The sequence below is a fragment of the Merops nubicus genome, unplaced genomic scaffold, assembly GCF_000691845.1.
Source record: "Merops nubicus isolate BGI_N331 unplaced genomic scaffold, ASM69184v1 scaffold30819, whole genome shotgun sequence".
Lineage (NCBI taxonomy): Eukaryota > Metazoa > Chordata > Aves > Coraciiformes > Meropidae > Merops > Merops nubicus.
The window spans coordinates 8,747-22,630 of NW_008630818.1; the positions used below are offsets into that span (position 1 = coordinate 8,747).

The 13,884-nt window shown below is 36.5% G+C and overlaps 1 protein-coding gene across 1 annotated transcript in view; it reads left to right on the forward strand.

The window, feature by feature from the left end:
- The window catches only part of TRAPPC13 (trafficking protein particle complex 13), a 16,124-nt gene extending 2,777 nt beyond the window's left edge, over positions 1 to 13,347 (forward strand). Inside the window, exons 6-11 of the mRNA XM_008947415.1 lie at positions 3,104 to 3,148; positions 7,939 to 8,072; positions 9,145 to 9,343; positions 12,379 to 12,479; positions 12,999 to 13,149; positions 13,243 to 13,347. Of these exons, the coding sequence (XP_008945663.1) occupies positions 3,104 to 3,148; positions 7,939 to 8,072; positions 9,145 to 9,343; positions 12,379 to 12,479; positions 12,999 to 13,149; positions 13,243 to 13,347 (735 nt within the window). The remainder of the gene's footprint in view (positions 1 to 3,103; positions 3,149 to 7,938; positions 8,073 to 9,144; positions 9,344 to 12,378; positions 12,480 to 12,998; positions 13,150 to 13,242) is intronic.
- Positions 13,348 to 13,884: the final 537 nt, after the last annotated feature.

Consider the following 13,884-nt stretch of genomic DNA (forward strand, 5'->3'; position numbering starts at 1 on the left):
AGACCAAGGTTTGGGTTCTACCCACATAAGGATAAACTGGTCCCAGCCCCTGTAACCATGACACTGATAAAAAAAAAAAAATCACTTAAAACTTGACATGAACTGATGGCTTCTAATTACTATGTGGTTAAGTGTTTCAGAAGTAATATCTTACCATTTTTTATTCATTTACTGAGAAAAAATCTACTCTTTTAAAAAAACCTTTTTGTAGCAGGCAGATTTAAGATTATTTTTAAACAAAACAAGTATTGTTCATTCTGACTTTGACCCATCTAACGGTTGAGTTTAGATTGCAAAAAATGTATTTTTAGTATGTGTAAACTTTTTCAAATTGGAACTTAGTAATTTGTTTTTTAAAGGAAACTGCAAAAGAAGTCTAATGTGTTATATCTGACAAATATCCACAGAAGTAATTGATAGCGTTGAAAACTTTTGTTTCACTGCACAAATTTCAAGACTTGAGATTAATTAGAGTAACTGAGGAAGGCAGGAAATTACTGGCAGGAAAGGGTCTGATTTAGCTGGGTATTTAATGGATGTTTATTTTTTAGAGAAATATGCTGAGACTTGGATAATTGTGGTCTCTTTCCCATAGGGTGGAGGATGAGGCAAAATACTTTACTGATTACATTTTTAGATGCTCTCACAGAGCATCTGTTGTTATATTTTATTAGTGAGACCACGCCAATATTAATTTAGTAATTTTATTAAGCAAGCAGCAATAAGTAAAACAGCGCTGTGCGGCCGGGGAGTTTCCTCACTCCACCAACGGCGCGCAACAACCCCCCCAAGTCTCTCATTATATGCTCTTCTTCTTCCGGTGTAACGTATCTCTTTCTTCCTTCTGCGGCTGCGCCAGCTGTTGCTAGGGGGTCCTTTCTGCCTTCCAGTGGTCTTGAAGGAGGGGGTTGTATCATTCTTGGTGATTGTTTCATTACACACATGATTACCCAACCTAACCCCAATTCTTCCCCCTATTTTCATTGTTTACAACACAGAATAGCTGTATGTTCAAAGCAAGCAAGCATGCGATTTCGAACAGACTGCTCTTACAGCAAGTTCTATTGGTTAATCTTTAAGCAGGAAAAATGAGTTTCAAAGCAAGCAAGAAAAACAATTAAAAGAAAACAAATAAACAATCAAAGTTTGATTAACAAACTACAGGTTATCCATTACATCTGTTAATACAGGCACATTATGTAATAGAGACCCAAATATTTCACAAGTTGCAGGTGATTTCATTTTGCTCTTTTCTAGTATTCTACCTATATGCTTCAGAAAAAAAGCACTCCGGTCTTTAGAAGGCTGAATTGCTATGCCATGCAAGGAGCACCCAAGTGCTGTTTCTGTTTGTACTTGGGCGCCTTGAAAGGGCAGGTATTGATTAGTCACAGGTGTTTTCCAGGCAATCCTAAGGAAAATCTTTGCATATAAATTTTCACGCTACACTCTTCTCCGAACGCCAAGTTCTGCCCTATTTCTTCATCTTTACTGAAGATGATCTTCATTCTTGTGTGTGATGTCGTGCTCTCCTTGTGAAACTGTTTCCCTTGCAATTTCTCCACTCTTTTTCACCGAGGAGTTCAGTATTCTCTCCTGCTCTTCCCTATAGGCTTTCTCTGATCAATAATGTATGTCTATGCAGGGATCTGGTTTTCATCTGCTCTCCCTTCCTTAACTTGTCCTTGCTAGAGCCTTGTTCAAGATGTCAATTTGCCTCCTTTACTTGATATGGAAACTTATTTCTGGATGCTTTTCAGAGGTCTACGTGCATATTGTAATTTCTGTGTTTTTTAACTGAATCTGACACAGGCAGCTTTAGCCTGGCAGCTAAGGCAAGCTATTCAGATTTGAATCTCTCCTTTCAAAGAAGGAAGCATAAGAGCTTCTCGAAAAGTACTCAGAATCATCAAATAGCTTAGGTTGGAAAGATCTTTAAGATTATCACCATTAGTGCAGTACTGCCAAGTCTTCTGCTAAACCGTGTCACTAATATATATACTTCAACACCATTCTATGAGTATTCAATTCATTATGAGTCATAATGCTTCTCTGAGCAATTTTGATTGTTATTTTTTTAATTTGACATGGAGGCACCAGCTAGAAAATCTGAGAACAAACAAGAATTTAGTGAAATTAATAAGATCACTGAAGCAAAGTATTTCATAGAAAAAAAACAACCAACAAACACTTGAATTAAAATTTTTACCTTTTTTCTAAATAGAGAGAGACAGTTAAGATTACTTGAAAGATTTGAACATTATGCCTGTTACAATGCAATAATCTCTGAGGACTACTTTTTTAATCTTGAATTCTTCATGGTCACAACTTGGAGCTTTATGGGTCTCTCAGGATAAAAGAAAGCTTCCTTGTGTAAAGAGAAATAAATATCTTCAGCAAGATAATTTAAATTTGTTTCCTTACAAGTATATTAGAAGGTTATTTCCTTTGGTTACATCAGTGTATATCCATTTCATATTTGAATGTGTTAACTAGAGGGTTTATGCACAAAATTCAAGCACTTAAGAACCAATACTTATCACATTTTATATCATCAAATAGCTTTCTCTTGCTGATTTAATGTCATGTCATTAAAATGATTTGTTTGCTTTTTTATTTCTTGCAACAGTTGCATTTTCAAGAAGGAAGCAAAGCCTAGATAATGCTTTGTTGCTTAAGCTAATCATCACATGAATAGTTCTCTATTTCATTTATTTTTAGAGAAACCCTCAGCAACTTTTGCTGTAGAACACTGAAGGATGTGCAGATATTACATGGTTCTTGGTCTTTCTTGAAAGCAAATGCAGACCACTTCAGGATACGAGATGGATGTAACACTATTTTAAAACCATAGATGGGTTTAGTGCACTGAATTTGTCTGGTTTTGTAAGAGGCCAGTGCTCACGTGGAGAAGTATTTGGTTTCAGTCTGAGAAAACAGCTTAGTAGCAAGGCAGTCAAGTGTGCAAATTAGAAGAAGTGCATATGTTCTGTGCAAGATAAGAAATAAAATACTTTACTAAAAATATTATCTATAGTTTATGCTGAAACCAGTTGTGAATCTGTTGTTTTTTGTTTTTTTTTTTTTTTCCCTTTTCATTCAGGTCCTTAAGCCACTAGATGTGAAAACCAAATTCTACAATGCTGAGGTAAGTGAGAGCTGTGTGTATTTGGGCTTGCTTTGGTGTGCTGGGTTTATTACTTCACATTAGATTGTTAGATTAAATTCAAAGAGCATCTTAATACAGTTTAAAATGAAGTTTTAGGTGGTTTATGTTCCAGTGAATAATAGAAGAAAAAAGACCAAAGTGTCAGTGAGAGGAGAAGAAAATATATGGAATTTTGATAATTTTTAAAATAACTTGTCTTAAGCTAGGTGGAAAATATTTTGCTGTTCTGTTTGTTCTTAATTAAGCACATATATGTGCTATGAGCTTGGATTTAGAAAAGCAGAAAGCCTCCAGAACTATTGTTCTGGATTCTTTCTGTCATAGTCATACCTGGGGTTGATCATGCAAGATTATGGCTATAGAGGTATAACAGGGATATTTCTTTCCCTTCCTGACAGTATCAATAGAGAAAACAAAGGAGAAATTTCAGATAGGAATTTCTGCTCTACAAATGTGGATTCCAGATGCAAGATGTCAAGATTTTCTCTCCACTGTGAATGAATAGCATGTAAATTATGAGACCTTATAGGATGTAATTTATTTAGAGGGAGGATAAATCAAGGCATAGGTCGTAAATTATTTAAATACCGTAGTAGAGAGGAAAAGAGAAAAACATTTGCCTAAAAATACCTTGGTACATACATCTAGGCCAGAGGCTTCAATGCTTAGGTTGACAGGTGTGAGATACTCAGGTAGCGTCAGGGCCTAAGCACATAACACTGGTTGAGTGCTTTAATAGAACTGGTGTTATCTGTAAACGGGAATGTCTGGAAACATCTCCTGCTGTGCTGCAAGAACAAATATAATCCAAAGAAACTAGGTAATTCCTATGTGAACAAAATAAAGCTCCATTTTGTGTGTGGATTATATTACTGTTTCAGAGATAAAATATGTGGTAGGAGAAAGAGGGACAGATAAAGTAAATGTTGCTGTCTCTCTCTACTTCATGTGTTAATTGTGCTTTATGCTGGAACACTTAATAATGAATGGAAATAAAAAGCTCTTTAAGATAAATTTTCAGTGAACTTGTGGCACAGGTCAAAAAGATTCTTTTCTAACAGAATTGTTTTACTGACTGGCCTTGATAGGAGACTTAAATTCCATTCCTCAATTAGCCACCAATTTCTCATGATAAAGATCTATGAGAAGCTTTGGCGTCTGAGCTGGTATTTGAGTTTGGTTTTTTTTTTTGCTTGTTTGTTTGTTTGGGCTTCTCCTCCCAGCACCCCATAAAGGTTTTATAAAAGGTTGCTTTAGTGCCTTTTGTTCTTTCTGAACAGAAATGTATGTAACTGCTGTTACCACAGGATCCGTATAATTGAAAAATACTTTTTGAAATAATTTGGATGTTAATAACTAAGCAACTTTCATTTCTCTACTGAACTGATACAGTACCATTCAGATTTAATTTCTGAAAGCATATAAAGTGCTGCTCTGTGTTATGACCACAGAAGTCAAAATTTAAAATCCTAGAAATAAGTCTTTGATTATATGTTGTATGTGATGCTATATTGTTGTCAAAGCACCAGGACTTTCATCCTGAATATTATGAAAGACTGTTATCCTTGGGAGCAGGGGAGGAAAAAAAAATTGTATGTGTCTGTTAACTAAAGATCTTTTAAAGGTTGACTAACCAGTTCAACTGTTACTATTAATATTACAGCTGTGATGCTATCTGTTCATAAATTCTGCCACTAAAATTATTTTTTACTAGAAATTATAATTAATAACTTCTTTTTTTTTCTACAAGGAATGACGCTGAACCTTAATTTTCTTGCTTGTTGCTCATATTGCAGTAGCATCCAAATCAAGTTGATCACTGAAATTCATGCATAGAACACATGCCCTGTCGCCCTAACCTGCTGCAGTCCCGAGACTGAATTACCTGCCCCAGGCTATAGAAAGTCTCCCACTGACTTTGGTGTGCCTTGGACAATGCTCTGTAAAAGGTTCCGTTCCTGCAGGTGTGCACAGGGAGACAAATACGCAGACTCTTAAGGAAACAAAGTTTGCAATTAACGTTGGGTTCCTGGAATGATGGATATTCAAAAAAGAGTTTTTCCTGATTAAGTTTTGCCAGATTTTGTCACAAGCTGCTGTATTGTAGCTTTGCTACAATACTTTACCACATTATTGTTATTTTGAGACACTATGTATGCAGATGCTTCAAATTATCTGTAAAATGACAAGGACTGTTTTTCCATTTCATATACAACACATTGCATGGATTTAAATTCAGGGCAAATTTTAAATTTACTCAAAAACTAACTTTTTTTTGGGGGGGACCAGTTCTACCATATCTTATCTGTGACTTGTGTGCCTTAGGCTCTACTTTGGAGTTGTTCTGAAGCAAACCTAGTGTAACCATACTAGCTGTAACTTATTAGAAATGTAGTTGTCATCTTTGTTTGCATCCATTTTTATTTATGTTTCTGTCTTACTAATGCTATCTTGTTTAGATGGTGCAAAAAAATGCAGAAATGCATTTTATTTGAAAGTTAGCCTCCTTTTTCTTTAACATTTAACCCTAATTTCTCTAATGTGTTCTTTTTTTATTTTCCCATTAGAGTGACCTCAGTTCTGTGGTAATTTTTATTTATTTTTTTATAAATATGTATGCTTTTTTAATTGCCTATCTGTCTCTGTGCTTGTTGTTGACATTATTTTAAAAACATAATGGAAAAGCAATGTTTGTTCTGCATATCATGAACTGATGTTTCTCATCTTTCTATGTGCAGCTAATCATTTGATGGTTAGCTCTTTCTTTAATACCCATTGTTGAAACTGAAAGTGATTATTGCAGACTCTTGCTTGTGGGGATCCTCCTATAAAATATCTCACCAAAATTTGACTAGATTAAGTATTTGAAAAAAGGAGTTAATCCCTTCTAAAATTTTCCTGCTTTGACCTATAGAAATGTAGGCTTTATTACAGAGCTGCTTGTGCAAGCTGTGACAGAACTTCTCACGTCTGGTTGGTGGAGACAGTGGGTTTGAGGAGAGAGCAGCAGTTGGATGTTCTTCCTTCCTTTTGCTAGCTGGAACTGCACTTGCCAACTTTTAACTGCATGTAACAGTCGATGAGTCAGTATGATACTTCTGCAGTCTGATTTCACTTTAAGGTGTGCCTTGTATTAAAACAAATTGCATTCTTCTGGAAGTACTTCAGGATTTTATATTTTTAAATAATCACGTGATACTTAGCCAACCTAGGAATAACACAAAGCTAACTTGCTTTTTCATTATGCTGCTTGTTTTTTCTTTTCCCTTTCAAATAACGTTTTTCTAAATTTCTGCCTATGGTTGCTGCATTTTAAACAACTAAAATTTGGGTAAATGGGCACTTTGCACAATGGATTTATGGGATATAAACAGAATCAGTTCAGGTGACAGTCAGGTAGTAGTAGTAATGATTATTGAGAGCCATGTTTTTAGTTAGGGTTATTTCCAGCTCCTTCTGCAAGTGTGGGGTAACCCATGGAGCTTGCAGTTTTCACTGCTACATCACTGCTGTCGTCTGGTTTGTTTAGCATATTTATAAGGCACAAAAAATAGTGGGCAGTACCATTCTGTATTTGTCTAACACAATACCTTTTGAGACTGAAGATATTTTGAATATGTGTCCCACTTTTATTTTGTAGTATACAAGCATGTCTCTACTTGTATGATGAAGTCATTTATTTACACTGTATAAAAAGAAACTGTAAGCTTTCTTCCACCTCCCCCATAAAAATACTTCAAAAAAATTATTTATTGTAACAAAATACCTAAGAATTGATAGAATAGAACATTTCAGTTGGAAGGGACCTACAATGATCATCTAATCCAACTGCCTAAATCAAAAGCTCTCTTGTGTATGCAGATTTGGTATCCCCTTTGCCTTCCTCACCCCCAGCTGGCACTTCTTTGGTTTTGTTTTTCACTTCTCCAGGCACTCATATCTCTAGTAGACTGACCTTTCTGTAATTATTCTATACTGAGATTTTAAATCTGCAGAGTGACTTCACTGGTCTGAAATTCCGCAGAAGCAATGAGGCAAAACCACTTCTAGTTCTATGTTTTTTCAGCTTCTGGAGTTTAGCTGTCCGTAGCTTTGGTGCCCGTGCTGGAGGTGGTCCTTGTGTACCATCTTCAGCCGTTAGCTTCAGTTAGCAGACAAGTGTTTTGGAACGTTTTGAAGGCAGAATGCTCGTTGTGTTGTTGAACGCATATAATATTGGTAACCATTGGCATGATGCAGCTTAGTGAGAGAGGAGGCTGGTTTTTGCTTTTTAGCCAGTGCATAAATGTGTAGCGATAATAATAAAATCTCAGAGCATGTACCTAAACTATTTTACTTCAGTTAAAGAAAAACAAACACTTTTTTTTTTTTTTTTCACACAGCTTGATGCACTAGTCTTGGCATGGCATGTTGTTGTGCACAGCAATTCCTTACCATTTATTCTATTTTTTTTTCTTGTTTAATAATTTGGATTAAAACTTGAGTTGCTTTTGAGTTGATAAAAGTCTTGGGAAATGGTGATCTGATGCATTACAAATAAGCAGTAGCTAGAACATAGAAAAATTATCCCACATCCATTGTTTGGCAAGATATCTGTTGACTAACACTTTTGCTCCTATTCTTACTGGGATTAAGGTTTTTTCTTGCATTAATTAATTTAATTTGCAGGCATGAACTAAACACATGTGACTTTTTTTTAACAATAGGACTGCCTACTCTTTTTAGTGACACTCATTAACATTTTCAGGAACTTGTGCTTTTTTTTTCAGACAGATGAAGTGTTTTTGGAAGCTCAGATTCAGAATATCACTACCTCTCCAATGTTCATGGAGAAGGTTTCTTTAGAGCCGTCTATGATGTACAATGTTGCAGAACTGAACGCAGTTGACACAGTGGGGGAAAGGTATGTTCAGGTTCAGGATACTTGACTTAGAAACCCTTTGTATTGTGATTCCATGAGACACAGGCATTACAGTTAATGAGTTGTCTGTAACAGTGGGATTGTACTTCTTTGCTTGTTTAAGAAGATCAAATTCCTGCTAAGTATTCAGCTGCTAAATATGTTGCAGTTTTCTTTTTACAGAAACTATTCTTAAAACTTTGTCACTCTGCCTGGTAGAGAAGTCCCCAGCTTAATTCTCAAATAACTTGTAACATGGATGACATAGTAACACAAAAACCTGTTACTTCTTCAGTATCTCTTCTATAAAATTTAGGTCACATCTGATTCTAGCTTGATCTGTGTATATGTACTTAGCCTTATAGGACCCATGTGACTTGCCCTTTCTTCCTTCTGCCAGACTGGTAACTGTTCTCAGTTGTTCTAATCAAGATCTAGGAAGGAAGCAGTCAAGGTGAATCAATCTCAGAATATAAACATTTGTTGTGCTGAAATAAATTAAATGTCATTTCGTGTCAATCAGTAAAACACCAAATACCAGAAGAATTGTCGACTGTGTTAAGTAAACTATTGTGGATAAAAAAGCTTGTGATGTCTGGGTCGAAGTTCCTTGTCTGTCAAAGGGTTAATCTGCAGTGTAGTGGAGCATTGTTCTTACAAGGTGTTTGCATCTGCTCTGATCGTTCTTGTACTGAACAGGAATCTTGGGCTCAAGACACTGAGATTTACTGGGAGGGAACGAAACAGCAGAAGTAAAATTACCAGCACTGTTGTTTAAATGCTAAGGTGACAGATAATAAATTATAATGTAGGAAACTGGATTTCCACCTCAGTTCTCCCTGGCTCAGATGAATCTGTTTTGGGTTTTTTGTTTGTTTGTTCCCCCTCAGTTATTAATGCCACATAAATTCTGCAATTGTTTTCTGTTGTGAAAACGCAAAAATATTCCATGTGGTTTGCAATGAATAAGATACACACTGGGAGTAAGACTGGTGAGGGATGGGAAAAAAGGTTGGGTTCTTAACTATTCTTAGAATAACTGTTTAAGTTACAACCCAGTGTTTTTTTCTTTTAGTGAGTCTACTTTTGGCTCGAGGACTTATTTACAGCCCATGGATACACGTCAATACTTATACTGCCTTAAACCAAAGCAAGAATTTGCAGAGAAAGCTGGAGTAATAAAAGGTGTAACAGTTATTGGTAAACTGGACATTGTGTGGAAGACTAATCTGGGTGAACGAGGAAGGCTGCAAACTAGCCAGCTCCAAAGAATGGTAAGTTCAACTTAAGTGTAAGTTTAACGTAGCATCCATTTCTAAGGCAACTCAATGAACAATTTAGGAATGACTTCAAGGAGAAGTTTAAGCTGCTTACTTTCTGGACCTCATTCTCAATTCACACATTTCTGTATGTATTTGAGGATGTTATTTAATTCATTTTGTCAATGAAGCGTGGGGAAAAAAAAGTATTCTGAGGGAGTGTAGCTGAAGAAAACTCTTTCCTTTGGGTCATGTGAATGGCAACCTTTTTTTTATTTTCTTGAGGATTTGTTTTTTTGGCACATAACATGCCTCTTTCTTATTTCACAGCACTGAACTACATAACTTAATGGATTGTGCACTTGAATTGGCATAGTCAAGTAACCATGTAGCAAAATACATTGGTTACAATAAAATTAACTTCCTGGATGCCATTTGGCAACATATTGAAAAGCTTTGACAAAAGAACTCAACTTTAAGTATGCCAGCTGTCGATACAGATTTCTGCTCCCTAATTCATACTTCCATTTTAGCTTCAAATGACAATTTTTATGTATGGGATAACACTGTTTCTCTTTCATGTCCACAGTCTTGATTGAATCTCTCCTATTCTGGCTGATTTAGAAATTGTTTATAAATGCTAAGTTGTAATTACTATCTTGCTTAAGTCAGCTACTCAGCCTGTCTAATGCCTAAACCTGATATGTATTTTTGAATTGAGTATGGTATAATATGGGAGAGAATTAAAAAAGCTTTGACAACTGAAACTTAAGTCTGAATTTACAAAGCTTTTAATTTGGTTTCTACCTCTCTCTGCCCCAACCCTCATCTTCTAATAAGTCAAGCAATTCTGTAGAGAAATCACATTGACTTGGTACTAGGCAGGGAAACCTGGATCCTGGAAAATCACAGCTAAGTCACTAGAACTTCTCTTCTTATTTAATTGAGGTTTTAGATGTCTATATAATCCCATCAAACTAGAAACCGCCCTGTTTCTTAAACTTAGTTACTCCTGTTATTTTGAAAATTGTTTGGTTTTTAACTAATAAACTGTCTCATTTTTGACTGGCCTCTCCTATAATTTCTCTTTAGACAGATTTTTTTTTTTTTCCTTCCTTAAATCAATATTCCCTCACTCTGCATTCATTCTTGTTGAACCTTTGAGAATTCACTTGAAACACACCTGAACGCTCTCATCCATCCTAGTTTTGTGCTTGCAATTTGCTAGCAATTAACAAAGAAACATGAGCTATTTTGTGTGCTCTGAGTAACATCTGTCTCCGGAAGAGCAGCAAACTGTTAAATGTTTTTTTTATTCCCCTTTGAGTTGCAGTCCAACACCCCCCCCATCTTCTAAGTGCTATCAGTCTATTCCATTTCTAGGCTCCTTTCACCTTCCGTCTTTTTCCTCCTAATCCATTTCCTAGTCCTGTAATCACTGTTTCCTCAGAGGCCCAGAGTTTTATCTGTACTGTACTCCTCTGTCGTCATTTTGGTTCAGATCAGGAACACACATGTGAAACAAGTATCCCAGATCACCCTCACATACCATTATATGGATTGATTTTGTGGAATGGTCTTGGAATTCACTACATTTTTTTGGGGTGACATTAAACCAGACAGATGTGTCCACAGTATGCTGAGGTGCTCCACCTGCTCACAGGCATTCAATCCAGAACAAGTCTGAAGTTAAAGAACATTATTCTTGAGTAGCACAAGAAAGGAATTGTCTAGCTGATTCCATGCTTCGAGCAATTATCTCATTTTCAGTTGAAAACTGAAAGAGTTTGAGTTACTCCTTTTGGTGTTAGTCTAAGGCCTTTACCACTAGCCATCAGTTCTTGCAGGTATCTAATCATTAAGGCAAACATGTATGTATTGGTTTAGGCCTTCTCATCTGCTCTGATCCTGTCTTGATATGGTCAATTGCTGCTGGGTTTATTCTATAAAATACTGCTGCTTTTTCTTTTTAATGTAACGTCAGACTCTTAGAGCAATATGTTGTTCCTCATTGGTTAGGAAGCTGGTTATAATTTTTCCAGTTGTTATCTTCCTGTCAATGAATAGAGCTGAAAATGTGTGCCTTTCTCCAGTGCTGGATAATTACATCTCTTCCTTGAAAAGTTCCAAACATAACATTCTTAGACTGGTCTGAAGTTTCCATCAGTTTGACATTCCTCTGCTCCCTCTAATGTCCAATTTTCATAAGTTTTCTACAATGTCATGTGTCTTTAGTGTGTGACTAAAACCTGTTCCTAATCTGTCAGTCACTGGCTTTCTGGACCTCTTCAGGAATATCTTTTAATCAAGCTGTAAATGTAACTTTTACTACAGCATTCTTCTCTCATCAGAACTGAAATGTGTGTCACAACTAAGCCTTGCCAGACAGGAGTAATTTCCCCCTTGTTTTTCGCTTATGATCTTTAATTTGTGGAGACTGAAAATTGAAAGCTTTTTATCTGCAGGTTACCATCTAAAGTCAGCCCTGGTTGGTAGCAACTAGGTTATTTCTCATAGGTTTGTTAGTAGACCATATGAAGGGTTCAGCTCTTGACAGGATTGGATAGCTGATAAGCGTTCACATTGTGTGCCTTTCCAGCTGGTAGCAATTAATTATTTTGGCAGAGGCTTGAAGGACTGAAATGGCAAAGTGAATGGACAATCTCTTATTTCTTAGGATGTGGAGTAGTGGTGGGTGTGTGCAGGAAAACTGTACTGATGTTGTCCATCTGTTGTCTGCCTATCAGAGAGGTCCTGAAATAAAGCTGATGTTCTCGGGAGCTGGGACAAGACCCCTTGCATATGGGTATTCAAACTTTCAAGACTGTGAACTACCTCAAAACTTAGTAATAAAGATAATCCTTGTCTGAACCAATAAACCTGTCAATGGAGCACTGCTGTGACTTGGGTACAAATCAAAACCATGAAGAGGCAATCTTTTTTCTTCAAATTGCTCTTATTCCAAGCTGGTTGCAGTAAGGGAAAACTGTAGTAAAAGCTTCAGCTTTACTATCCAGCATCTGAGAATAAACTTTTTTGTACCTTTTCAGGCTCCTGGTTATGGTGATGTCAGGCTCTCTTTGGAGACAATACCAGATACTGTAAATTTGGAAGAACCTTTTGACATTACATGTAAAATAACAAACTGCAGGTAATGATGTCATGTGATTCTAGTGCTTTTTCCTGAGTGGGAAAGCTGTAGCTGTCTGTTTCATTTTTCAGTACCTTACCCTGGAACAACACAAGCCTGGTCTTTACTATGAATTCTAGCAACATGAAACTAATCGAAACACATCTTTCATGTCACAATGATTTTTAGAAACACAAAGAAAAAACCCTTCCATCCTGACCTGTTAATGCTATTTGAACGAGGAGATTCAAAAAGATCTGAGATGGAATTCCATGGAACTGGCTGCAGTGTCATTTAAGACTGCACCCCATACTTAAACCACAAAGCATCTTAGTTCTTCTTAGCTAATCTGACAGACAAAGCTATATGCAACCTAATTGCTGCATATCACTGTAAATCTTGCTTCCTGCCTTACAATTATTTATAAATGCTTGATTAATAGTAACCTGAATAATAAAGTAATCAACCTTTTACATGTCTGCAGTCCTTGAATGCTTAAAAAAGCCCACAGGTTTATTCTTGGTTTTCAATTTTCTCCAGCAGTGAAAGGACTATGGATCTGGTTTTAGAAATGTGTAATACGAATTCCATCCACTGGTGTGGAGTTTCGGGAAGGCAACTTGGAAAGCTGCACCCAAGTTCATCCCTCCATCTTGCACTCACATTGTTGTCTTCAGTGCAAGGATTGCAAGTAAGTCCTTATAGCATAATTTTCTTATAATAGCTGTTTTATAAGCTTAGCAATTCTTTCTAATAACTCATGTAAATATTTTCCGTTATCTAGAGTGTCTCTGGCTTAAGACTTACAGATACGTTTTTGAAGAGAACATACGAGTATGACGATATTGCACAAGTCTGTGTGGTTTCTTCAGAAGTCAAACAAAGCTGAAAAAAAATTATGTATTTCTGCTGGTCTTTTTTTTTTTTTTGGACCAATTACTATGTTTTGGTAGCTGAATCATATTAAAATGTGTACAAAACCCCTCAAATCCCTACATAATATCTATAAACATAACTGTTTATTTAATTTCTCTGACCATTTTTTGGATGTTTTAAAATCATGCATATGTCTTTTATCTACTGAAAATAAAGCATTTTGAAAAACCTGTAGCTCTAAGATACTACCTTGCATTAACATCACCTCAGGGCAGAGGGGTGATATGGGTATGAAGCGGTAGCACTTTGTACTTATATCTGTTAATTCTGTTGTAAATATTTAAACAGTTTTTAAATTGTGGTTCTGACAAATCTAGTTCAGTTTGAAGGAACTGGTCTTTCACAGGCAAGTTCCCGGAATCTAAACCTGTAACAGAACTACTCCGGGGCAGCTGGCACGGCAGCCTAGCCGCGCGGTACGTGCACCGCAGAAAGAACCAGAGCCCCATCAAGGCGAGAGGTGCGCGGCTGCGGCCGGGGGCGCGGGGGG